The sequence below is a fragment of the Nothoprocta perdicaria genome, unplaced genomic scaffold, assembly GCF_003342845.1.
Source record: "Nothoprocta perdicaria isolate Ctin4 unplaced genomic scaffold, notPer1 scaffold_240, whole genome shotgun sequence".
NCBI lineage: Eukaryota > Metazoa > Chordata > Aves > Tinamiformes > Tinamidae > Nothoprocta > Nothoprocta perdicaria.
Window position 1 is genome coordinate 794,626 of NW_020455467.1, and position 26,326 is coordinate 820,951.

The following is a 26,326-nucleotide window of genomic DNA, read 5'->3' on the forward strand; positions in this document are numbered from 1 at the left end:
CTATGATCCTCCCATGTGGGTGCAAGATAAACCGCTTCACTGGTGCTTCAGATGCCCACATGTGGAAGACGGTGTTTATAACCCAGATAATAGTGAATTGAAAATTGAATTCTACCATGTTTACTGTTTTACTGCTTTTCCCTTTGCTTCTTGTGTTGAATCTTACTAAATCTCTACTCTCTCTTTGTCTATATCACGGTATTTTTCAGCCGCTCACCCTATTAATATTTGTAATTGTAGAGAGTGAAACTTGGAGGATTAATGAGGTTTTGCCAAATGAGAGAGATGGGGAAATAGCGATGTGTCTGCTGACTGAAGGCTAGTGCTGTAGTTCAGATGGCCTTTCTGGAAAGGCGGGATTGAAGATTCTGATCTATTTGTGTAGTTCATGGTATCCGACCTCTTCTCAAAGCGATTGAGAAAGATGAGTCTTGCCAGATGATCTTACACTGTATAAGGTGAAGACTTAACAAAATGTTCTATTGTTTTACTCTTTGGCTTATAGTATTTTTCTAAGAAATATTAATTTTCTTTTTTCTTAACTGCTTGTTTTCTAATCTGAACTGTGTATAATATGAGTAGTCTGCTGAAGCCTCCTGCTTCCTTACATCTGCATCAGCAGCAGTAATTCTGTTTTGTGCTTGGTGCTTAGAGGCCCCTGGAGAAAAGGCTAACTTGGTTACCAAGCTTCTTCAGCAGGCAGCAGTAAGAGCAGTCTTTTTATGTCTCCTGCTAAGATGCAACAAACAGCAAATTTCTGATCTCTGCACATAGCCTTTTCACCCTGGAACCACAATTTGTGGTGGCTCATCTCCCAGCTCTGAAAATTCTCATTACTCCAAATCCTCAAATGGTTCAACCTTTTGAAACATATTTTGGCCAAACTCTGTGCATGTCCCTTGCAAGAGGATATTAGCTCTTTGTTCCCTCAAGAACGAAACAACAACAAAAGAACTCGGTTGTTTCACGGCATCAAATAACCAAAGCCTGGACTGCTCAGGAGCACGTGGGATGAGGAGCGACTCCATGCAAAACAAAGCCAGTCTCTTCCACGTCAATTCTCATTCACTAGCTAAGATTTGGTAGGTGAAGTCTGGTTCTTCCCAGCAAGAAATGCTGGAAAAGAATGTGGCATCTTAGCCACATTCAGAAGATACGGACAAATCCCATCTCTTTGTTCCTCTTCTCTTCCTCGGCAGCCCAGTTTGCAAGCGTGCAGAAAGCACTTCTGTTTGCCTTGCTATTTGTCCTCCTTCCAAGAAGAATAAGAACATAAAGTTCATAGGAATAGCAGTGAAGTCAGGTTTTGCAGGATTTTGTGCTGGTTAAAGTTTTTGGAGGCACTTCAGGGAACGCTTTAGCAAAGGGGGGAAGCTGTTGGATCAGAAATAAGCCATTGAGTTCAATGTGCAGTGGTAAGAAAGTAAAGTGTTTGCTACCGATCCAGCGGGCAATGAGTTCCAGAGCACTGGCACGTTGTATCCAACAGTGACTTGGCAGAAATGATGAATTTGGCAGTCAGCAGTCGCAGGCTTCTGAAGACAAAACAAATGTCCTGCCTCTTCTCCAAGCTCGTGTTTTTTCTGGGAGAGAGCTCAGGCCTCAGCAATGTCTGTGGCAGCCTAGCAGGTGTTGAAGCCATTATAAACAGCGCTGGTGCGGGGTGTGCTCAGCTCAGTCTTCAGCTCTAGCCACACAGCCGTCTCCTGCCCATGAGCTCCCTGTGTTTCAGGCTGTGTGGAAGGAGAGGAGTTTTTGCTATGCAAGTCATCTCAGTGAATTTGAAAGCTGTGGTTCGTCCGTGAAAGCTCCCAAGAGCAGTAGCTTCTTTACCTCTCATCCTCATAGGTGCCCAGATGTTGGGGGAGGAAGAGCAGAACAGCAACTCGCCAAGTCGAGCAAAGGGCGTTGGTTGCTACCAATAAAAGCATTGCCTTGTTGCACAGTTTATTGTTGTGTCTGAGAACCAGTTGAGGAAAAGAAAATCCCACCATCACAATGTCTTCAAGTGTGTGCTGCCTCTGTAGTCTGCAGAGCCTGTAGTCGGTGAGATGGGATGTGCAGGGGTGATGGGATCCCATTTTAATGACTCTTTTGCCTGTACTGATGCACAAGGAGCCCGTGGAGAGGCCAGGGCAGCTCGCTGGACTCCCTTGGGGGACATTTGCAGCCCCGTTGCTGCCTGGAGGGCCCCTCTCAGCCCTGGCCTGTCAACATGGAGGCCGCGCGGCCTGAGCCCCACTGCTGTTGGGGGCCTCCCGCCTCCGCCCTGAACCGAGCGGGGTCTGGGTGAACGTGCCCGCCGTGGCCGTGGCAGGATGGCCATGGCAGGAGGCTTTCGGGAGCTCTTAGCTCTCCCTCCCGCTTGTGCCCTGCCTCTATGGTAGCGAATGCACGAGAGCTGACGGCGCTTCAGGTGCCACGGCCCTTTGTGGCTCTTCCTTAGTGGTCAGTCACCGAAGCTGGGTGTGGGGAAATGCCACAGTGCTGTGGGCAGCCGCCTGCTGTCAGAATAAACAGCGACTTGCGCAGCGATTCCTTCATCCGCTAAACCCAGGTTTAGTTACCATAGTAACTCATCCTGGATATCAGTGTGATATCCTGGACAGCAAAGAAGGGAGGAAAAAATTAAAAAAAAAACCACTTTGATTCCCAGAAATGAGTCCAGTGGCTCGGAGACGGCTGTGCTGCTTGGCTCCTGTCCCCGCCATGGCCTGAGTAGGCGAGGGGTCGTTGTTGGGCCCTGGTGTGAAGCCCAGCGGTGCCTCCTCGTTGTGACCTTGGGTGAAGCAGCCTCCAGACTACGAGTGCTGATACCGTGACGGGCAAAACAGAGCCCGTGCGCGCAGTGAGTCTCCCATATGAGTGTGCTGGAGTCGCTGGCAGGCACTTCTCATGTGCCAGCAGGGTCACCTGCCTGTAAACAGATTTGCAGTAGCCTTCTAGTCCCCTGAGGGTTGCTCTGTTCAGGTGTAGGCCAGCAGAATTGGTTTATGTCCTACAGCGCACAGTTTATTCCAGAATGTTTTAGTCAGGTGGCTTTTAGTTCAGTACAACTGGAACCAGAGTAGAAAATACGACAAATGTAAATGCAAATATGTAAAGTCACTGCTGACAAGTATTTCAGTAGCAAAAGTTACTTTCCTTACTGAAATAGTGAAATATCACATACAGAGAGCTGACACCATCCCTTAAAAAAAAAAATCCACTGTGATGATGTAAGAGACTCTTACATCTGTGATGATGTGGCTCTTCCTATGCCAGTTGTGTCCCACAGGCAGGGAAAGCACGTTCCCTGTTAATGCTGACCATTTTTTCAGTTGAAAGAAAAATGTCTTTCTAGTTTGTTGCAGAGCTTTTGTGGATGGCCTGATGTTCACACTGATAAATGCAGCGAAACTGGGGCGACAGGACTGTCAAAGGGCAGTAGATGGAAAATGATGGCAGAGGAGATATTAATCATCTCTGTGGCCTCCACATGTTCTGCTTGTCTCTTCCTTGCTGAGGAAGAGCAGGGCATCTATGAAACATTACTGGGATATTGTTGATGGGGAGCAGCGAGGGGGATTTTGCCATCCGTGCTGCTGAGGGTTACAGCTTTCTCCTCCAGTGGTCCAACTCCCCCAGTGATGCTGGACGTGGCATCAGTGGGATGTGTTTTAAATGCCAGTTATAACTTGGTGTAATGGTTTATTTCACCCTTCCCAATCTGTTTTGGTCAAGGAGATCCCATAAAGGCTTTGAGCTACATTGCATGATTATTGCTGATAAAATGAGGCGTTTGTTCACTTAGCCTCTAAACAAACATGGTGAGAGTCCATGTGGGATTGCGGAGGGGAATCCAGGTAGCAGCGAGTGAAATCAAGGGGCCAGGGCTGAATGCATTGAAACTCCTTGGTAATTGCTAATGGCTGCAAATTCCAGTGCTGAAAGGAGAGAGAGAATGAATCATAGAGTTATTAGGGTTGGAAGGGACCTTTAGAGATCATCTAGTCCAACCTCCCTGCTGCAGCAGGGTCACCCAGAGCACATGGCACAGGGTTGTGTCCAAGTGGGTTTTGAAGATCTCCAGAGAAGGAGCTTCAGTGAACATTATTTTAAATCTCTTTATTATTATCATTTTTCGTTTCTTATCATTTAAAAAAAAAGCTTGTCTGAAGTCCACCACATGGTAGCATGGTGCTTGCTTTCCTATATGTTTATATAGTTACCATAGTAAACAGCACCTATCTTACTATCTTAGAGCTAATTCCATAGCTGTAGGATTAATATTATTTTCTCAATTATTTTTGTGCCACACGTAATAAAAGCTACTGCTTGGCTCCCCTTTGAATGTTACAAAACCCTGCCTTATTCTTCCTGACAGTTTAATCCCTCTTTCTTTTCCATTGACACATTTCTAATACCTCTTCAGACAGGCCAGACACTTGTGCTTCGTCTGCACAGAGTCCCCAGTGCTTAACACCTTCTGACAAAACGGGTACATCCTCCCCGTGGCTTGGAATTGATACACGCTGTCAAAAAGGGTTTTCCAAATGGTCTCTCTTTGTCACCTCTACCAGATTTTTATCCCCCGCTGCAGAAATGTGCAGTTTAATGTTGCGTTTCAAATCATTTTTGGCTGGAGCAAAGTGTGTAATGGAATCAGGGTGTCCCCTGGATGCTCCTAACAGTAGGAGATGCCTCTTTGTTTGGATCAGCAGCATCCCCATAGACTCGTGACAGCAGTGAAATTACACTCGTGACCTTGCTCACTACAGTGTTTCTTTCCCTGTGTGATTAAAGGAGAGTAACCAACAGTAGCTTCCTCTTAAAGGTATGAGTTTCCCTGTTTTGTTGCTCGTAAGAAACACAGAAAAGAAACAGGGCAATTCTCAGCTGATTGTGTACATTAAAAAAATAAAATCCTCCATGCTTTGAGGAAGAGGGGATGCTTCAGCCCTATTAAAAATAAAAAAGCACTGATAGATTGATGTTTTCTCTGTAGCAGTGTTGTTGTGATGTACTGACTGTGGGACCACCACTACAGCACGATAACAGATTTTTATGTTAATCTTTTTGTTGTCTTATTCACCACATGCTTTAAAAGGGAATATATCCTCAGACAGCAAATTTTGCTTTCAAGTGTCAAATCTGAATAAACAAAATAAGTGTGTACTTAAGGGAGTGAACCTTTAAGCATTGCCAAGTGATGCTCAAATACATTCAGCAGTCTCACTTGACTGTGCAGTTCTGCCTATGCACTTGCCTATGAGTGAGAGTTTGCTTTGGCCATCAGTACCATCTTGCAGGCTAAAATACTGGCACATCTCTCACCTGCTTTTCCATGTTCAGGGCTGGAGCTTTCCGGGTCAAAACCCCTCAAAACAGAGTGAAGTGGAAGGATAAGAGATGCAAAAGTAATTTATTTTGTTCCATTTTCAGCTATTTCATTTGTGCTTCGGCTTTTTATTTTCTTTTTTAATATAATCCTTCTTTTTTTTTGTGAATATTAACCAGCTCTTTCAGTGGGTTGACCACCTCTCTGCCTTGAAAGGGTGGGCACTGGGGCTCGGGGCTCTGCTGGGCCGGGGAGCTTTTGAAGGGAGCGAAGGGATCAGGTTCACAGGGAAGGAGAAGATGGGGTCAGGTTCCTACAGGATATGGTCCAAAAGGGGATCAAAGTGACGTAAAGGCCTCGAGGGTGGAGAAGAGTGTGCAGCTGGTTTGTTCACTCCGGGGTAAAAGAGAGGGTGAGAAATAAAACCCTTTGTTTGTATCTTGCTGATGCTTCTTCGGTGCGGGTGTAAATGAACGAGTGGTTGGGGTCTGAAGCAGCCTCGTCCTCCAGGGCTGCCCGGCTGCTGTTGAGCCCCATCAACACGTTCAATCAACCCCCGTTCACATTCAGGGCATCCTCGTGCGGGAGCAGCGCCGCTCCTGCCCTCGCCGGCGGCCTAAAGGGCTGGTGTTTATTTAGCTGATACCGCTGAGAGGCTGCTGAGGGGCTGGTGACCTCCCGTAGCTGAGCACAGAGCAGCGGCCGGAGCAGCTTCGGCTCCCTGCCTGCCAGCTTAGGCCTGCCGCATCCTCAGAGCAAATCACTGGACTCTTACGAGCAGTTGTAACTTGCAAGATGAACATAGTCCAGCCCCTGGAAGCAATAATTAATAAAAACATAAAACTGAGGCTCTCTTTTTGTCAGGTATTAATATAATTGCTTTAAATCTGCCTCTCCCTGCAAAATGTTTTCTGTGCTGGTTGTGCTCTTCATCCCAAGTGGCTGCAATTTCTTGTAAAAATAAGTCATGAAAAGTTGACCCCCTCGCCTCTGAATTGCTTTTTAAAAGATGTTAGTCCCTCAGGGCCCAATTCTAACCATGGGAGTGAGAATGATGGTAATCAGTATGCAGAGGAACATGTTAGTGTGTTCAGAGCCAAAGCTGGATCCCAAACTTGTGCGAGTGCTCCTTAACGTGCAGAGTTCCCACAAAAGGGTGATGAGTGGGGAGGCAAAGAAGAACTAAAATATCAGCCTGACAGTAGCAGTTCCACCAGCAGATGCTCTTGTACTAGCTCCTCCAGGTGGGTCACTTGGCTCCTTGCACCCATCTTAAACCAACCTGTGACAATTTGGTCACCGTGTGATCAGCTCCCTTGATCTTCAACCAACCTGTGGCAATTTGGTCACTGTGAGCAGCACCTTTGAGACTTCTGTGTAACTTGTGCCTGTGCTCAACCCACAGAGGCTTCCTTTAAACCAAGGCTTACGCCACTGAGTCAGATCCCACATGAAAAGCTTATGAAACCTGGCCCCTGTCTTTGAATAAATGCCTGTAGCTCAAAACTGGAAAAAAAAAATGTCACTGCAGGAAATAGGTGATTGGGTTCTTAATTTGTCTTCAAATGACTCGGAGCATCTGCACTGCTGATCAAGCATCCAACTGTGTTGCTAATGCTGAAGACCAGTTTTCAGCAACTCTTTATTATTTTTTATCGGACTGGCATATCTGTGAATCAATGCTATATTCAAATCTACTGAAGAGTGAAAATTTCCATCAAAAAAATCTGCACAAATTTGTCTTGGGAAATTAAAGTGTTATAACCACCCTATCTACCCATGTTTCACCCATGGGCAATGGGCTCCTTTTTGGAGCAGGGGAGAGCCAGGGAGAGGCTCCTCTAATCACTACACTGGATCATTTGCAAACAAGTGTTGCAAGCCCAGAAGGGGCAAATTTAACTCAAACTTCACTATCTGTCACAGAGGAGCTGTTTCCTCCCATCACCAGACCTTACCAGCCTTGCCCAGGGCAGCTCCATCTTGTACCTGTCCCTTTTTTGCCATGTAAATCTTATAAATGTGGACAGATGCTTCCTCTCCAATAGTGCTCCTTCCATGTGCCTGCTGGCAGTATTTGTGATAGTTTGGAGAGTTTTTTCTCCGGTATTGCATCCAGAACGCTAAAAGTTAAACATTTGAAGATGCCTAGTGCCACTGATTCTGCAAAACTGGTTTGTATGAGGGTTTTTTGTGTTCATGCAGCTACAATATCTCGTGTTACAGCATTTCAGCGCTGTAAGAATATCTGGTATAGAAGTAATGCCACCAAATTGATCAAATTATCAGGAGAAATCTAGAATGGACATAGCACAGCAACAGGACATGAAGACCACAGAGAGGAGAAGAATTTAAATTTGTAGAAATCTGAATCCAATTGTCAGCTACTTGTTTTGTCTGGATGAAATTCTGGGTTAATTGGACTAAGAGCTGGTACCCTGCTAGTATCCAAGTGGTGAAATAATCTGTACAGCTGGGGAACAGCTCCGAACCAGGCCTTAAACCTTGGAGGGTGCATATGCTTCCCACAGCTCTCCTAAAGCCCCAAGTGGTGCTACACTTACAGGACTGCATAAATAGCAGGCAAGTCAGAGAATACAACTCTGTGGGTGAATACCTGAGCAATAGATACAGCAGCAACACAGGGTAAATCCCTCTGCCTTGAAACTGTGTTTCAGCCAGTGGGATTGTGACAGGGGAGAATTAGACCACATTTTGTATGCAGCGTAGTGGATTTTTAAGATGCAACAGACAGATGTTTGAAAGTTTTCTTTATGCCATTTGCAGAAATGTGTGTGAAATCTAGCTGATCTATAGTCATTTCATTACTTGTCTTCTTTTGGCAGGTTTTGGTAGCTAGTTAGCTAGGTAGCTAGTTAGATTGGTGTTAAACGGGATCTGCTTTGCCATTTCTGCTTGCTGTTAGACTAGAGATGTTCTGACATGGCATATGACCAGTCAGCAACTGGAAGGGGCCTTGCGTGAGTCATTGAAGCCATAGTCAGACAGTGTCAGCCACAACTGGCATTAAAACCTGCAAAGAGTTGTTCTCCAGTCAGTGATTCTGCAGCATCTCCTGTGGGTGTCTGGATTTCACTAAGGATACCCTCTAGACAGCAACTGAAATAACTCTTGTCTTTGTTGCTTCCCTGTTTTTGTGAGCTCTGAAAAGAACTTGGCATATACAAATATACCGTGTTGTCATCCAGCTTAAAGAGTGCAGGACAGGAATTGTTATTCTGTTCCACTGATAACTTCAGTAGAAAAGAAATGACTTGATTTTACTCTAGCTCGGCAGAGAATAAGCATGTCTGACTGTGCCCTATGGTTTTCTGTTGCTTTCCCTTGTCTTTTTTTTTTTCTCCTTTTTCCTCCATGACTGATGAGCCTTTGTTACAATTGCAGGGCTATAATAATCCGAAACGGGGAAGTCATTCCAATGTCTTCAGAATTCACTCCTGAGACCGAACGCCAGCGACTTCAGTATCTGGTAAGAGACCCGAGGACCACGCGAGCTGCTGCTGGTTCCCCATGGTGTTCACTAACCCCACGGGGCACCCACTCTGCTGCCAAGTGCCTGGGGCTCAGTGGAGGGCCACGTACCTGCCAAACACCAGTGACTGGCCACAGATGTCCTTTAGCCAAACATGGAGGAAGAAACAGTGGAAGTGACAAAGAAGATGGTCCTCTCCCCTCCAGGGAGGCCAGTGGTCACATTGGCAGCTCGTTAGCATTGGGTAACAAGGGCTCCAACACACACTAACAAGGCACAGAACTGCGATCCATCCCCACGCTATAAACCATCCCAGGCTGCACTTTGTGAACATGGGCACGACTGCAGGGTTTATTCCTGTGCTCTAGCAGCAGGTGGACAGAGCCAGCTCAGGGGGAGGCGCCCAAAGTGCAGCTGATTCCAGTCAGTGTTAATGGTTGCAGGCGAGGATGGATGGAGAGAGACTAATTTCATTTAACGTGGCAGGACCTGTAAAGTTGGGACAGGGAGAAGAGCTGAGGAGATGTAGGATGCTTTTCACACCAAGTCATGTTGACTGATAAGCTGCCCAAGAAATAAAACAGAAGGCAAGACAGATTTGTTATTTTCTGTGAAAACAGTCAAATTGCTTTGGTCAAGGGCTATTGATCAAAATATCTTCCTAATACATCAGAGACATTTCTGCTCTCCTTCCCATGGTCTCCTGGTTTTATCTTCTAGATATTCAAACTTAAGCCAGTGTGGGCTTATTAGCTCGTTATTATCATTATTAGCCCTGTCTGGTCCTGGGGCCCTAGATCAAGGCTGCTGGAGTTGCCTGCTCTTAGGGTGCTGTTTCTCTTCAGCCTGGCCCAGGTGTTGTGGTTTGGAACGAGGCAAAGTGCAGGTTGTTGAAGGCAGGGAGGGAGGTTTTGTAGAGGACTAATATAAATTTTTCTTTAGCTGTCCCATTCGATTCCTAATGAAGTTCCCTGCCTTGCATCTGAAAATTTCAGAGGAAATACTACTTTGGGAGTGTTCATATTCCGAAAACCAAGTGCAAAGGAGCATAATAAATATTTATACTTCAGTTAAATTTAAAATAATTTGTTTTCCTTTAAGATAAAATGTATCTTTAGTATCTAGGGAGTCTGGCACTTCTCTAAGAAATAAGAGATAAAGCATTGCCTACAAGGGGTTTTTGCTCTTTTGATGTCCTTGCTGGCATGTATTTGAAAACACCAACTGATCTGAAAAGCATTTCTGCTGTTTCCTTTGGAAATTTCTTTACCTTTGTTTGTTTATTCTATTTCTATATGCAGTGAATGTGCCAGAGCTATGGGTATCATGTTCAAAGAAAATACGTGCAGGACGGCAAGAGCGTGAAACAGAATTAGAGATGGCTTCAAACATAACATTCCATAAGTAACAATTTCCCTCTAGTAAGGAAAGAAAAAAAGAGATTTCCTATAAGGCTGGCTTAAACATTAGACTCCAAAGGTTGTATCTGTCCTGGTGAGAAGATTTTTAGATAAAGTGAAATTCCAAATAATTTTCTGTACTCATCTTAAGCTGTCCCTAGATTCTTCTGTCATTGCACCCTCAGTACATCATTTTCACACTTCTTATCTGTAAATTTCTATGTTTGTATTTACTCTGTCCCTTCTGAATAAAATTAGAATTTTCTTTTTTCAAAAAGCACTGCTCTTTGGCAGCACCCTGGCTACTGCACGTCAGCTGCCTCTGTGGACACTGTTCATACAGTCGTGGGGAAGAAGCTCTGCTTGGCCTTCGGTGCCTGCTGACCGCCTGGCCGCGCAGGGGGCTGCTTTAGGTTAACTGGCATCTTCGGTGTTTGTGCCATGACCTGGGAACTCTGACTTCCCTGGGCTAGGACGGCTGCAGGCTGGTGAGTTGTTCAGGTCCTATGAGCAGTTGTTCAGATCCTATGGCTACGGCAACCCTCCAGCCAGACGTAGACACAAATGTGCTGCAGCTGGTGCTGTGTGAATAACAGGGGGGGTAAGTGTAAAGGTTTGCTAACCCCAGCTTCTGTTTTAATGCTGTTTTATTGCTGTGCATCCATGGACAGGCCTGAGCATAGCCCCCTGGCGTGGCGGCTTTAAAACAACAATTTCTCTGCAGTTGGTTGTTCAGACTTTGGAGTAACTCTGGGCGTGTTCATTCCTCAGCCTCCACTTTCACCCACTGCAGGGAGAGGACAGCACAGATCACCAGCAGCTCTGCTCCTTGGTCCTCCTGATGGTTTTATGGTTGCATTCAGTGACCTTGAAGGTCTTTTCCAACCATCACAATTGTGATTTCAAGGAGGCCGGATGGACCCTGCTGGGTCAGGGCAGTCTCCTGCATCAGGGAACTTGTGAGGACGTTGCACTGCAAGGCAGTCCTTCAGTCAAAGAGCACTAGGGGAAAGGGTTACACCCTGGTCCTTCAGCTCACCAAGAGGCTCAGTGCACAAAATGCTTCACTTCCACCATCAGGCATTCACATCCTTCCTTCTTTCCTTCCTTCTTTCCTTCTTTCTATTCTGCCATGTAAAGCTTTACATAGTGCTTTCTGCAGGAAAATTCAAGCTTTCCATATCAGTATGTCTTGAGACAAAGTCCAGCATAGAGAGGGAGCTGCTCTGGTGCGTTCTGCAGTTTTGTGGGCTAAGATTGCTCGAGGCAGTTTTCCTTTTCTCTTTGAAGGAGGCTATTAATTTCAATCCTGATAGCCTAAACAGCAACAGCAAATGGCCTAGGTTTTGTTACCTATTTCCTCAGAAAATGTGCTTAAGAGGAATGATGAATGAGGCTATTGCAGATGAACGTGTTGCTATTAGTTTCCAAAGTCGCTCTTCAGAGATGTCATTTGAGGTCTAAACGGCGCTGTTGGGTGTTGCATCCGTGCGTGCAGCCAGGCAGCGTCCTCAGGCCAAAGCCAGTTTGCCACTGCTGTCAGGGCAGAACTTAATACCTGTTTAATACCTTAATTTAATTCCTTAATACCCGTCGAGATTGAGGAGGCATCAGTAGTAACGAGCCCTGATACTTGTTGCATTTGGCACCGAGCAGACTACGGCTCGCAAGCCTAGACAAGCAAGAGTTGGCAAATCGTGTTTTCTTAATCCTCACCTGGATAACAAAATAAGTGAGAGTTAATTATCTACTGAATTAATTTACTACTTACTAATTTTTTTACTTACTAATTTCTCTACTGAAGGATGTCTGGGAAATTCAAGCCAGAACAGATATGAACCTTCATCTCCCAACTCTCAGTTCAGCGCTGCAGTTAGAAATCAGCTTCTTCATTCTCTAGTAGTTTGTAGACCATATGATGCATATGTAGCTGTATGTACCACCCAGTGTAGAACTGTATTGGTAATCTAATTTAGATGTGGCACTATGGGGATAGATATGCATGGTTGTATGCAAAGGGTCCTGTCCTTTCATAACAGAGGAAAGACCAGTCCAGAGATGGGTTCTGCTCTCACTTCCTTCTGCTGCCACCTACTTGACTTTGTAACCTCCACTTTGCTTTATGATAATGGACAGTTAAAATTATAGCATTTTTATTTCCTGGATATATTGTGCTGCACCTGTTACTTTGGGTTTTAGTACCATGTGGCAGAAAATGAATTGCAGAAAATGGCACAATATAGGAAAATGATGATGATGCAGAATACAATTGATATAGGTGAAAATAGCAAGCCTGAAAATACCATGTAATGCAGGAAAACTACTGCCAGATGATGTCCCAGAGCAGTGTCTTCAGGAATGGCTGGAAATCACAGGGCTTGCAAAGGGATGAGAGAAAAACACCTGTAAGATACAATAAGATATGTACAAGTTTCCCTTCCACACTGTTATCTAAGACACTAATGTGTAAGTCTATATTTAGCTTCCATATTGCATAGTTCATATTAACTTTGCTGATCAATATTAATTAAATAAAGAACACAGCAGGAGCTGAATGGCCCTTGCAAGAGACATGGCTAATATTTCCTGGAGCAGAATGTTTTATACAACTAATGTTGAATGTAATACATCTAGCCCTAAAATACAGCATAAAAAGTTTGAGAACCAGAAACATGTGATACAGAATATGCCAGACTTATTGCAAAAACCTCTAAGAGCTTTGGAAAAAAAAATTGTGGAAGATGCTCCAGTTTCACACCACAGAATAACAATGCTGTCTGACCAGGCCTCATAAGGATATATAAAGTGTTTCACAAGCACTGTTTTTGTTAATAAGGAGGTAAGTGATACCAGTTTCTCTGAACAATATTTCTTATCAAAGAAAGTTCTTACCAAAGAAGGTTCTTTCAAACTGAAAAATACAAAAAATAGGGTGCCTCATTTCTGTGGAAGTGCTGGTAGTTAGTTCACTTGGTGTTCTAGTTTCTGATCAGTTGAAGGGATTTCTTTGTGTCTGCTTGCACGTCTGCTTTAAAGATTTGTAGACTTTACAGTGTTGCGCCTTGTTTATTTTCTGGTTCTCTTGCACAGCAGAGCTTGATTGGGGTATTCGGGAAAGAGCCTTGTAGTAAATAGAGAACAGTGCTCAGCAAACAAGGCTGAAAAGCAAGAGCTGAGGCTTATAGCAGAACATTCTGCTCTCTGTAGAGTTACCAGTGAAACATCAAGAATAACTTAAAAATTATTCACATAAGAATTCAGCTCACAGCCACCAGAAGCCTCCAAATTGCACCTTTCCCTCTGTTCCACTGACGCCAAAATATTAGAATCACGTTAAGATCCCTAGATTGTAAATCAAGCACTGAGGGTTGGCTGCGGAAGAGAAATCTTATTTGAACATTAGCAGTCGGCTGGTAACTCTGCCAGCTTTATTAATCTTATTTCACTTGTGACCTCAGACTTTCCATCTGAGTAAATCTTCATGAAATGCAGTCTCTCCCAATCGCGTTCCCTTTTCAATAAAGGAAATTCTTGTTTTCAAGGGAAAAAATGCTAAAAGCCTCTAACTTCATTTCTTCTGATCCCGTGATCCAGCACAGTGAGTAATCTGATAATCCGCTGGTTCAGGAACTCCATTTTGGTGTCAGGTATGAGCCTTTTGCTTAAGAGAAGGCTTGCTGTTTTGCAGATGGGCAGCACTAGTCTTTAGCTAGATGTGGTTTGTAACCATTTAAGCAAGACAGGCTGTGCGTTTTAACGAACTGCCTTACGCTTTCTAAGCAGCCCAGTGACTTTGTTGTTCACAGTGCCACCAAATGCGAGGAGTAAATGACACCACAGAAAGTCCATCTCTCTCCAGGCAGTGTGTAGCAATGCAGCAAACAAATCATTGGGGATGCAATGTATTAATTGCACTGCAACTAAAAATAACGCAGCGCTGTATATAGTTTTGAAAAGAAACCAGTGTTCTGAAAGGGCAGAAAGCCTCGTGTGGACGGGCTCTGTGGGAAGTGGCTGGAGCTTCAGTCTGCAGGGAGGAGCGGGATGCAGGCAGGTGGCCCTGGAGGGACACGGCGGCTGCCGCTTCCCGGAGAAGCTGCAATTCCCATAGCCATGTGCGGAGGGAGGACTGGACAGAGCCCCACTCTGGGAAGGGACTGCGCTGTCCGGGCAGGGCCAGCCGGGACGTGCCGAGCGCTGCCAGCTCCTGTTCAGTGCAGTGAGATCACGCACAGCCCTCAGTGCAGGCAGTGCTCCATTGGGAAGGGGCCGTGTGGGAGCTGCCAGGGAGCTCCGTGAGGGCTCCCAGCGCTTCCTGCCTTTGATGAGCGCCACGTTTATGACAAGTGCAGCAACCAAAGGCAGCTCGTTTGGCCTGGCCTGATGGCTGGTGCTGCTGGAGATAAGACAGACTTTGTTGCCTTAACTGCCTGGATAAGAGAAGAAGGAGTTATCTGCAGAAAGGTTAAGAACCACAACTTTTATTTTTTGCAGCTAATGCTCTCTAAGCAGTTTGACTCAGGGAACTCGCTCGCAGTGTGTCTTGGGAGAAGGAGTGGGAAAGGGCTTGTTTATGCAAATACTGAAAATAAGTGAGGGCTATTTCAGTAAGAAAAAATACATGTGAAAAGCCTAACTTACCATGTCAGATAATCTGTGTATAAATGCCATGTAAAAGATTGTGCATGGACAAGCAAGTGCAGCTGCCTTGCCTCCTGCAGAGCCATCGGCTTGGAGGTGCTCGGTGCCAGGTACCACCGCAGGCCGCTGCCAGCGAGGCTGACACACCAGGACGGACGGCACCCACCACAGGCACACGTTAACACCAGCAAAAAACATTTGTGGCAGTTGTAACCAAAACCTGCTGCTACTTGAATTGTATTCCCCGTGAAAGAAGTTGCTTTTAAAAAGCAAGGAAAGAAAGAAAATCACGGAAGGAGATGTCCCTCTAGCTCCACAGGTTCCTTCAGGGTCGTTGGATGAAGTGTACGTTAGTAGTGCCAAATTTTGAGAACTGGGGGGAACAACTGAGAGAGGTTGAGGGGGAGAGGACCACTCGTGCTGCAGCTGCAGCCAGTCCATCAGGACTGGCGTATGCAAACCCTGCTGGCCAAAATGGAGCTTGTCATCTTCCTCGTACAGAAAAAGAGGGAAGGAAAAAACTGGGGAGGGAGCAGGAAGGGATGGTGATATTAGCTCATTAAAAATGGATGGTGTCGTGTTTTATGATATTTGTGTGCTATCTGTGGCTCGTTTTTGCCCACAGGCTTACATGCAGCCCCACTTGCTGGGAAATGAGTTCACACACCTGGAGTTTCCACGGAGGGTGCAGCGCAAGGAGGTTGGCAAGAGGATGCTCTACCGCGACTTCAACATGACCGGCTGGTAAGAGCTGCCGTCGGCCTTGCCCCGGCCGTGCCTGCGTCGGGGGCACTTGTGGCTGGTGCCAGCCTATCTTATGTCTGCTAGAAGCTGACATTTTTAGTGAGTTGGAGCCCTCCTTTCATTGTCAGGACCTCAACTCATTTCAGCATGCGGGCACTCAAAGTGGAGCAAAACACTTAAAAGGGCCCATGTGCCAGGGGATCTTTCTGGAAACTGAGCAACTTCCCTGTCTTTGAGGTAGCTTTTTATAGAATCAGGATCAGTGGGCTGTTTCTCCTTTGCATGCTGGAAAACGCTTGCAAAGGGAAGAGCTGCCTCCCATGCAGGAGTGCAGATGGCCCCTGATTTGGATAATCGTGAGGAATTGCTTTAGACACTGACCTATCTGAAAAAAAGTCATAGCCAGCCTAAAATGAAAAGGCTTGAATGAAAAGCGTTGGCTTAATGAAATGAAGACAGGAAGAGTGATGAGTTTTTGTCGGTGGCTAAATGTCCTCATTGTTTTGTGTCAGTTCAGGAGGTTCCTTCTCCAGGGACTCCCCTCACTTAGAGAAGCTCTATGTGCTCTGTACGTGACCTGTAAATGGGGAGATCCGAGATATGTAAATGGCCTTCCCTTACATGCGGGTTGTGCTTGAGCATTCAGAGCAAATGCTCATGCAGGAGGAAAGCTGAAGGGATGAAAAAGCTTGAGCTCTTGCAAGTTTGCAGACTTGGGTGGACCTATAGCCCCACATGCTTTTGATTGTCCCATACTTCACTGCCCATACGTATGATGTTTTCATGGCTCAGTAGTTACCTAAGCTTATCAATGTAATCTGAAGCTTTGAACTTGTATAGAATAGGATAATCTGGGCAGTCATCATTGTCCATCACCTCAAACAGTTGATAGTAGAAACACGTAATCCCATTCGGACATTGGATTTAAAAAGCTTCAGGCATGATCCGAAAGACAGGAACAAAAAGAGTAAATTAGTTGAACTGAGCACTTCTGTAGCAAAGTATTTAGAAGATACTGGGACAGACTGCCCAGTCTGTGCAAAGGGAGGTTTCTCACTGAATTCGTGACTTCTCTGAAGGCATCTGTAAAGAATGACTTAGCACAGACTTCCAGAAGGTCTTTTTTGAGATGAGAGATGCTACTGAAAATAAAGCTAATTTGCAGGGGCATCTACAGAAATATCATAAACCACAAAATCCTTAAGAAAAGGGAAGGAGCAGCATTTTTTCCCTCGTGATCAGAGAGCAAGCTGGATTTCTCCAGCTTCATGGGGAGTTGTTTTGTTTTTTCCCAGTTGGGTAGTAGTCAGGGAATGAGCGGAATGAGGTTAGTGGTTAAAGCAGCAGCATGGGAAGTGATACAGCTCTTCTTCGTAGACTGTGAGGAACTATAAAGAAGGAAATGATTTACATGAATGATCAAGTCCATGTTGATAAGTACTGAACAGAGCATGAAGCGGTAAAAATATCTATTTGTGCATGTTAGCAGTTCCCTGTGAACTTGAGAGCCACGTCAAAGAGAGCTCAGTGAGAAGCTCTGCTCACTGTGCTGTTCCAGGCAGAAGCACCAGCAGGATGTCAGGATGCACACAGGGCTGGAATTATTTAAAATTAAAAGAAGGGATAATTCTGTAGAGCAGTTGCCTTGTTGGTGAGTCTGTGCATAGCACTTTCACCTTTATGGAAATGGTTATTGCATAGCTAATATTTGGCATTAGAAGAAAGATAAATGAAAAGGAGCAACATTTTCAGAGTGCAATAGTGGGTAAGTCTAAATGGGCTGCAGATTTAATTCAGTGTATTGTTTTTCAGTACTGCTGTGTGAACTGTTCCTAGCATATGGAAAGGGAGAGAAGTGAGTTGATTTTCCTGTTGATTTTTCTAGATTTCCTGAAGTTTTGGACACATATTGTTCCAGTTACAGATTTGAATGTGGTCGGTACACAGATTGCCCCCAGTTTAGCACAAACATGCCTAGCTGCAAACAACTATCCAAGAACAAATACTCAAACTGTGACTTGAGTATTCAAGCCTAAATACACCTTAGTGGTGACCCAGAAAGAGATTGCCTATGCCAAGCCAAAGCATGTGGAGACCGTGGTGATGCTGCCTCTCCCTGCTGTTCTTATGAATTTTGGCTGGAAGCAGAAAATGCCCTGAATAGTAGAATCTTTTTAGCTAATTTCTCACAGTTAATGATCAGATACCTTCTTTGTTGTTGTTTGCTTCAGGATAATAAAGTAGTGAGGGACTTGCCCTGCTCTGTATTTAGGTAAAGTAGAGTCTTTCTAAATAAAGTTCCAGGTTTCTTTTGCAGGGTATTTGCTGAAGGAAGACTTGTTTTCCATGGAATTGTGTGTGGTGATCTCCTAAGTGGAGGATAAACAATCTGCTTCTGTTTATCCTGAAATCTGGATCAGTTTTAATGGTTAAAAATGCAGGCAAGATGTTGGCTTTCGGCTTGAGTAGCCTGTAGAGGTGGTAGTTGGAGTTGGCTGGTATTGCACAGTAATAGTTTTCTGTCTCAAGATTTTTCTTTCTATTTTCTTCCCTTTCTAATTTCTAGAATTAATTGATGCATCACAGTGGCCCACATACATCTCTCTTTCTAAGGACAGTTTCTGTCATGGAGAATAAGTTAGCATATACATTCCTTTTCTAGAAAAAGTCAGGTAAAGCCTTGACCAGCTAGAGCATCTACATACACCAAAACGCTGTCAAACCTTTCTTGCTTATAATGCAGAAGATCAGTTGTCAGAATCTTCTTTGATTGATGACTTCCCTGGATGTTGCCGTTTGCAAGTGTGAGTACACGGGCAATCGAAGCAGAAAGCAGTTGCTCTTGTTCTTAATTACTGATCTTTCAGAAAGATGGTGTAAAATGCAGCTCTGATACATCCTCTGGAAAAAGAATTGTTTTATTTTAAAATTCGGGACGTTTTCCGTGGTTTCTATTGGAAGCTGCATGACTTTTTTGTCCTCTCCTTTCTCCTGTGCTCCGGAGCGATGCAGCCTCTCAACAATGGCTTGGCTTGCCCAGGCTGGGTGCCTTACAAAAGGTTATTGTCTCCGCGTCTGTCATACTGCATTTGGCCTCCACCACATACTTAATTTTTCCCTTTTTCCCCCATGAAGTTTCCACATTGGCTTTGTCTCGGCTGCCCACAGCGGTACCAGCGCTGCCAAGTTTCCCTGCGGCATTAAAGACAACCGCTGATCCAGCAGCGCCAGCCCGAGCTGCCTGTAATTGCTCCGGGACCAACATCTCCCTTCTCCTGTGAGCATCCCCGTCCCTCAGCCCCTTCTCTGCAGCGGGAGGTCGAGGCCAGAAATGCCCTGTGGCGCTTGGATGGGAGCTGGTTGCAAGGCAGGCAGCTGTGTTGCTAATGGGCACCCACAGCTGGATCCCTGTTCTGGGAGTTTGGCATCCATGGCTTGCAGAGGATGCGCCTTTATGGTCAAGGTCATTCTGGTGTCTTTGGCAAGGCCAGGCAGCAGAAGCATAAGGGACCCCGTAAGCAAAATGTTACCAATGTTAAGAAGGGTGTAGGTAATGTGAGGTAGAAGCATGCGAAGAAGAAGCAGGCCTGATGTTAATATACCCTAGTGTTTGTCTTCAAATACACAGAATCAATATTCTCCATCTTCTCCCTTCACTCAAGACACGGTAAGTTTGCTTCACCCATGAATGAATCCAGTGTGAGCAATTTCTGTGGTTTTTTCCCCTTATCGAGCATGCATTTCTGAGTGCTTGGCTCTCACTGCGTCTCAGAGCCCTTGCGGAAACCTGCTGTGTGGTTTTCTGGTGCATCGTGCTCCCGGCCCGCATACACAGGCACACGCAGAGCTATTTCTGCCCACGTTCCCCTGTCAGCCTCCCGCAGGGCCGGAGCGTCCTCACGGCACCACATTTAACTGGAGGCATCCAGAGAGCACTACCTCTCAGTGTCCGTTTTTGTGGTTTTCCAAATTACGGTTTTTTTTATGTGGTTTTCCAAATTATGTTTCCAAATTATGTTTTATGTTTTATGTCTTTTCAGTGGTGGACAGTGATAGGACTAGAGGAAATGGCTTCAAACTGAAGCATCGGAAGTTCCACAGGAACTTAAGGAAGCATTTCTTCACTGTGAGGGTGACAAAGCACTGGAACAGGTTGCCCAGAGAGGTTGTGGAGTCTCCTTCTTTGGAGATCTTTAAAACCCACTTGGATGCAGCCCTGTGCCACGTGCTCTAGGTGACCCTGCGTGAGCAGGGGGGTTGGACTCGATGACCTCTGAGGTCCCTTCCAACCTTAAGCATTCTATGATTCTATGATTCTATGATTCTATGTTCCTCCTTAGAACAAAAGCAAAAGCCTTTCTGCATTAAAGCAGAGGAGCTTAAGGTCTGAAGTGACAAAAGAGTCCTGGACCAGAAGTCTACTTTTAGATCTGATTTGTTTGTGGCTTCCTTTGCCCCCAGAGGTTACACAGAGCCAAACTATACCCCATCCAAGTTGGTTCAAGCAGCAGGTCTCATCCTAGCTTCTTGCAAAGGGTTAAAATCCCGGGATGCGGCTATCAGGAGAGTGGTCCCTTCCAGGCAAGCGCTCGGCATCCTCCAGCAGCAGAGCTCGGTGTCTGCTGAGCTTGTGTCCTAGCACACGGTTAGCCACCCAACGGTCAGCCTGCCCCAGGGAATCGCTGGTGTGTCTGCAATTTATCCCGCACCAGGAAGGCTGCTGCCCTGGGGCTCGCGCGGGGCAAAACACATTTTATTCTGGAGTAAACGCTGCCTGCTTCCTGGCCTGCCACCAGCCTGTCCTGTGCTCGCCCTTTCCTTCCAGCTGGGAATGCCTTTTGGCCGTGAAGCATCTCATTTAAAGAAGCAACCTCACTTCTCAGGTCATTTTATTTGTTCTGGGATGGAGGCCTTCTGCTTCTCTTGTGCAGCCCACCTTGCAGTCTGCATTTGTGACTCCAGCTCCCAAAACAGATAAAAAATCAGGTTTTATTAATCACTTATAGGCGATCTGGAATAGTCCATCAGGAACCAACGTGCGCGTTGTGCTTAGGCACAATCAGCCTGAGCTGATTCGGACAACGTTGTGCGTGCGGCCGCTCTCTCCCTCCTCCCCACACTGCCTGGTGCCCTTTGGCTGCGCGTTCAGATAGCGGGAGCAGGTCGAGGGAAGCCCCGGAGCGCCACACCCCCCGCCTCCTATAAATTGATTTATTGAATCAAGCGCAGGAGCCCTGCTGCAGAAACCCCAGGCTATATCCTCTGGAGAACCACCTAATAAAACAGCCCCGGCTGACACTCCTCATTAGCTTTTCCGTGGATCCCAAGGCAGTATTTAAAGTGACAGTGTCCCTCTTTTCGGCCTGGATTTATCTGCCGGCTAATGCCGGTGGGTCTAATTAGCTTAGCATTATTAGTCTTATTCAGATAAGCTGTATTTCCTAGCAGCTTGATTCCAACTTGTAAAAGTAATTGGAAGTCTGCAGACCCTGTGCCATAACCTGCTTGATTACACCTTTTAGTGAAATTCATGTAATTTACAAAAAGTCATCTCCCCCCCACCACCACTCCATTTTTAATTGAGCTTTTTTTGTCTGGTGCAACCTTCTGTGCCTCTTCTGTTGCGAACCTGGCTGCCCTGTTGTGTTTGAGACCTCAGCCGCATCCTTTGTGCAATCGCCGGGGAGAGATCAAATTGTAATTTCATAATTACTTCACAAGAAAGCAGCCTTTTCCCCAGCCGTGCCTGGTATTAATTTCCTCCCAGCAACTTCCATTTTCATAATTTAATGATTCGGGGCCACCTCAGCACCACGAGGGCCTAGCGGAGGGAGCAGAGCAGGCCGTGGGCGGGCGCGGCAGCCCAGCTCTCCGCATGAGGTACCGTGAGGTAACGCGGCAAGGCCGCGGCGCGGGCGGCCGCAGCGCTGCCCTCGGTGCCGGCTGCGCATCCGAGGCCCAGCTCCGCAGAGGCCAACGGCTGTTTGCAGCGTGCCTGTGATGCAGCTCTCCTGGATTTGCAGCCGTGGCTGCAGGGACAGCGGGAGAGCCGCTGCGTACAGCGCATATCCTGACAGTGATGGATGGCTCTGTGTTCCCCAGGCATGCACATGCCACAGGAGCTGAGCCTTACCCTTAGGGTGAGCCTTACTGTTACCCTTAGGGGCAGGGTAAATCAAAAAAAAAAAAAAAAAGTAACATTTTGCTGTGACAAAGGGAAAAAAGTGCCCCAGAAATGCCCTTGCCAAATGGTCAAGTGAGCTCGAGAGGTTGGCCCCAGTAGTGACGCTCATGGCTGTGCCACTGAGCGCTGCCTTCGTTCACACTCGCGTGTGCTGCACAGGCAAGGACACCTCAGAGCTCCAGGCCAGTGGTGGTGGCCAGGAGCTGAGCTGGAAAGTGGTGATTGCAAAGGAAAGACTCGCATGGGCTTAATGAGGCATCTTAAGCTGAAGCAAATCTCCCACCTGGTCAGGGGAAGTCTCTTCTACAATTCCTGCTTCTTAGTCCAGACCCTTTCCCTGTCTTTTCCAAGTCATGTACATTCTCCATAACTTCTGCTGGCTCCCTAAGAAATCCTCTTTGCAATGTCACGAGAGATTGACTTACGGCTCTGCTCCCGGCGGAGAGGAGGCTGCTTGCTCCTTGGAGGAGTTTCCAGCCCTGTGGCAGGAGGATGAGCTGTCGCTTGCTCCCTGCCCCATCTGACACCACGGGGGACGTTTCCCTGGAGCATTCATTCCTTAACACCCATCTCCATCCTCCCAGATGATCCCCATTTCAGTCCCGTATTGTGGGTGAGGCGAGCTGAAAGAGCTGGCTGTGTTCTTGTTCTGTTGTGAGCCCAAAGCCAGCAAGCAAGCAAAGATACTTGTAAATAAACCTAATGACATTTTTTCTTCTGATTTGCCCATCTCTGGCTAAGAACCTTGGTGTTAGAGCTGTGCAGCATAGTGCAGGCTGCCTGCAGGTCCAGAGCTCAATGACTGCTCTGAATTGAGCCAGACAGAAATCATATATAAATTTTATACACATATATACATTTCTAAATAAGAGATAGGCTGAGCTGTCCATATGGACAGAAGTAGGAATCCTAAAATGAATTGTTTTATACTTTCATGTTCAGAAGGAGGGGGTTCTGCCTTTTCTGGGGAAAAGGGATATTTCAAGATGGCATATTTTTCCTTTTATGTGAAAGACACCATATTAGAGCTTTTTTTTTCTTTCTTTCTTTTCTTTTTTGTGTACGTCCATATGCCTCTGTCTTCTTCAATAGATATGTTCTTAATTTCATGCTTTCTTTAACAAATGTTAGTATGGCTGGTGTGCTTTTATTATATTTGTCTCTCTTTGCCTCCTTAAACTGTGCATTAAATAGATGACACAGGCAAGAAACTGAGGCACTGCGACATGGCAGCTGACCTGTCCAGAGGATGCATAATGTCAGCACTGCCCGGCTTAAGGATCCTGACTCTGCAAAAGCACATTTGTATAAGGATATCCAAAAAATTGTGGCTGGCTCAAGATGCAAATTGTGTAATTTTCAGTGGCTCCATGCCCAAGCTGTGCTCTATATCCTTTCCTCTTGGAAAGCCTGCCCACACGCTTGCTCACTTTGCTTTGTGTGTGTTCAGTAGACAATAGAGATAACCAGTCCCTTTTGAGTTGGTGATTTGAGACTTGTTAAACAAAGAATTAGTTCCAATCCATTGTTCTCTTGAGAAATTCCTTCTTTTCTAGCAAGTTTTGTGTTGTTCAAGGGTTAAAATCCAATTTTCTAGTGGTAGAGCCAAGAAATGTTGAACGGAGGGTTAGAGGCTGCCTTGTTGGGTAGATTTATAGAGTTAGTAACAAAACAGTGCTAGAAATAAAAAATCCCATATCCACCAAGCTGTCTCAAGGCAGAGCCTTCACCCTCCTGTTCAGTAGAAGCAGGACATTTCGGAAGCTCTGATGCTTTCTGTCTGTGCTCCAAGCAGGCTGTGCTTCAAGCTAAAGCCCTCTGACAATTCTGTTGTAAATAGGTGTAATTCTCAGTTCATTGCCAGGCGTCACTAGCAGAGATATGAAATATGGACAAACTTGCTGAAGCCAAGTGCTCCGGAAAGGCAGCGGGCACCAGCCTGGATTCCCCTGTCGGTCACACACTGAGTCTTGCAGGGCAGGATAGGTTGTGTTTTTGCTACCATCTGTTGTGCCTGGGGATGCCAATGCAATACCTTTCATTAGCAGGAAACTTGTGTTGTTTGTGGTAAAAACAAACTCGATGTAATGTTTGGGTTTGTGATTGTTTTCTACAACAACTTCTGCTCCTGCATGAATTTGCATGTATGTTAGTATGGACAGTTTTAAGAACAAATTATATGGCAGGAGAATGCTTAACACATGTGAGAGATTATTTAGGATTTTAACTGTGAAATTTGTATTTGGGAGCTGACCAACTTTTCAAGTTCAGCACCCAGAAAATTGCAGATAACTTTGACAATCTTTTATTTAAAGGACATTTCATTAAGCATTGCTAGTAACTGTGAGTGCCATAGGATATCTGTTCCATAGATTACCATGTGCATTTAGTAGCTTCCAGTGAGATGTATATATATACTTTTTTTTTTTTTGCTGTGTATTTAGAACAGATTCCAATTACCATATGAGTAACATCATCTCAGTACTAGTTCTTTCGTTTTGACATCTCTTTTGGCTCCTGGTGCGATTTGGCCCAGTTTTCCAAAATGTTGGTCCTGAGTCCAAATGTAACTTTGTGGGTGGTACATGTGTCAAGCCCTAGTTCAGTATTTTTGGACAGCAGTAGCCGTTCATAAATCTTTTTAAATGAAAAGAAGCAATGAACTTAAATGAAAAAAAAATGCAGCTAGATCTTGCTGGGCACGAGCTTGCCTTCTCTGTTCCCATCTCTCTCAAACTCTCCTCTCCCTCCCCTCAGTTTTTCCATTTGGGAAGAATAAAGGTTTATGTGGCAGAAACACTGATAGGTTTTAGGCTCTCTGGGAGCAGCAAGCAGCAGTGTAGCCTTCTCCTTAGGACCTTTCTTGGCACGTCCTGGTGGCCGCTGGCTTCTTCTGAGATGCAGGTAAGGAAGATGAGGGTGGAGAATTGCAGCCCTGTGTCTGTGTTTGTTGCAAGAGAGAGACAGGCTGAATTACGTAGATGTCTGAATAAGACTGGTTGGCATTTAGAAAAAGCAACAAACCCCCCCTCAGGTTTTCCATATGTCTGTGTTTGATATACCTATTGCTATATTATATCTTTATATGCACTACATTGTCTCTGTAAACAGCACAGGAATGTATAAATGCAACTTTATTACTTAAAGTCAAGTGAAATAGTCCAGGAGGCTGTGAAATAAACAGGAGGTTTTGCACAGCATAAATCAAACAGGACTTCACAGCTTCCTTCCTTCCTCCTCGCCAGTGCCGTTGCAGAGCTGCTAGCTGAAAGCTCCTCCATCATCCTCCTGCAGGAAACCACACACTCATATATTATTAATTCCGTTTTACTAGCAATGTAGGGCCTAGGTGCTTTTCTAGGGGGTCTCAAGTTGCTCTTCAGTGCATCTGTGCCGTTTGCACTGCTACATTTAGAGTTGTAAGCGTTGTTTTTCAGTGTCTGGGTATTTCTTTTCAGGCAATAGCAGTGCCAACAACAAGAAGTACGTTTGAGATGAGGCTTGACACCCAAGTTCCGAGCCCAAGAGGCAATTCATGCAGCAACTACAAAACACATCCCTGCAGCCCTCTGGGCCTTGCTCTCCTGGTCACATCGCTCGAGGAGGCCCAAGCCGTGCCAGCTTCCTGAAGAAACAAGTTAGCTTCATGTCTTGAAGCGTGGCCTCTCGCAGCACCTCTGCCCCGTGTGTCAGGTGGAAGGTGTCCCCTGTGGTGGCTCCGTAGGAGATGCTGAGCTGCAGCTGTGGGGACCGTTCTCATGAAGGAGATTTGGCCAAAGATGCCCGTGTTTTTTCCCCCCTTCCTCCTAGAGCACAATCAGTATGAGGGTGTTCTACATGAAGAGGTGAGGAGGGAAGGAAAGTAAATCCTCCTTTCTGGCTACTTACAGGACAGTGTAAAACACGAGCCTTGGTCTCTCAAGTGTTTTAATTATCTTGCAGCTGATCTAATCCGTGGGTAAAGAATGGCCTCATCTACAACTTTAAAGTGCCTTTTGCAAATAGTTAGCCACACTAGCTTAGTCGTGATAGCTGTTTGTAATAAATATGTTTAGCAGCCGTCAAATCCAGTAGGAATTGTTGTCGTCTTGGCTTTGTGGTTGTGATTTGACTCTGGTGCCCTACACGGCCTCGACTGACCCCGTTTTCCTTGGAGCCCAAGCGCGGCTGCCTGGGCGAGAAGGGTTGGGCCTTGCTGAGGCCAGCGGGGCGTTCGCGAGGCCTCTGCACCATGGGGCCCTGGGGCCCTGGGGCCCTGGCCACGGGTGGGTCGGGCTGCGGTAAAACCAGGCCGATGCGTGCGGGCGAGGGCGGCTGCTGGGGGGCGAGGCAGGGACGCTCGCCTCTCTGCTGGAAATGAAGGAAGGAGCAAGGGCCAAACCCACGACTGACCCCTCCTTCCCAACAAAATGCGGACTTAGGGTTTCAACATTGGGGAAGTTTTATTTTGCTCGCTACGTATAATGATCTGTACCTCCTCTCCCCTCCCCTCCCCTCCCCTCCCCTCCTCTCCTCTCCTCTCCTCTCCTCTCCTCTCCTCTCCT

At 45.9% G+C, this 26,326-nt stretch overlaps 1 protein-coding gene across 2 annotated transcripts in view; it reads left to right on the forward strand.

The window, feature by feature from the left end:
• Window positions 1-26,326, forward strand: part of PPM1H (protein phosphatase, Mg2+/Mn2+ dependent 1H) — a 121,903-nt gene that overhangs the window by 73,327 nt on the left and 22,250 nt on the right. For both annotated transcript variants that reach the window (XM_026039783.1, XM_026039782.1), the window contains exons 5-6: window positions 8,726-8,810; window positions 15,480-15,598. In XM_026039783.1, coding sequence (XP_025895568.1) covers window positions 8,726-8,810; window positions 15,480-15,598 — 204 coding nt within the window. The remainder of the gene's footprint in view (window positions 1-8,725; window positions 8,811-15,479; window positions 15,599-26,326) is intronic.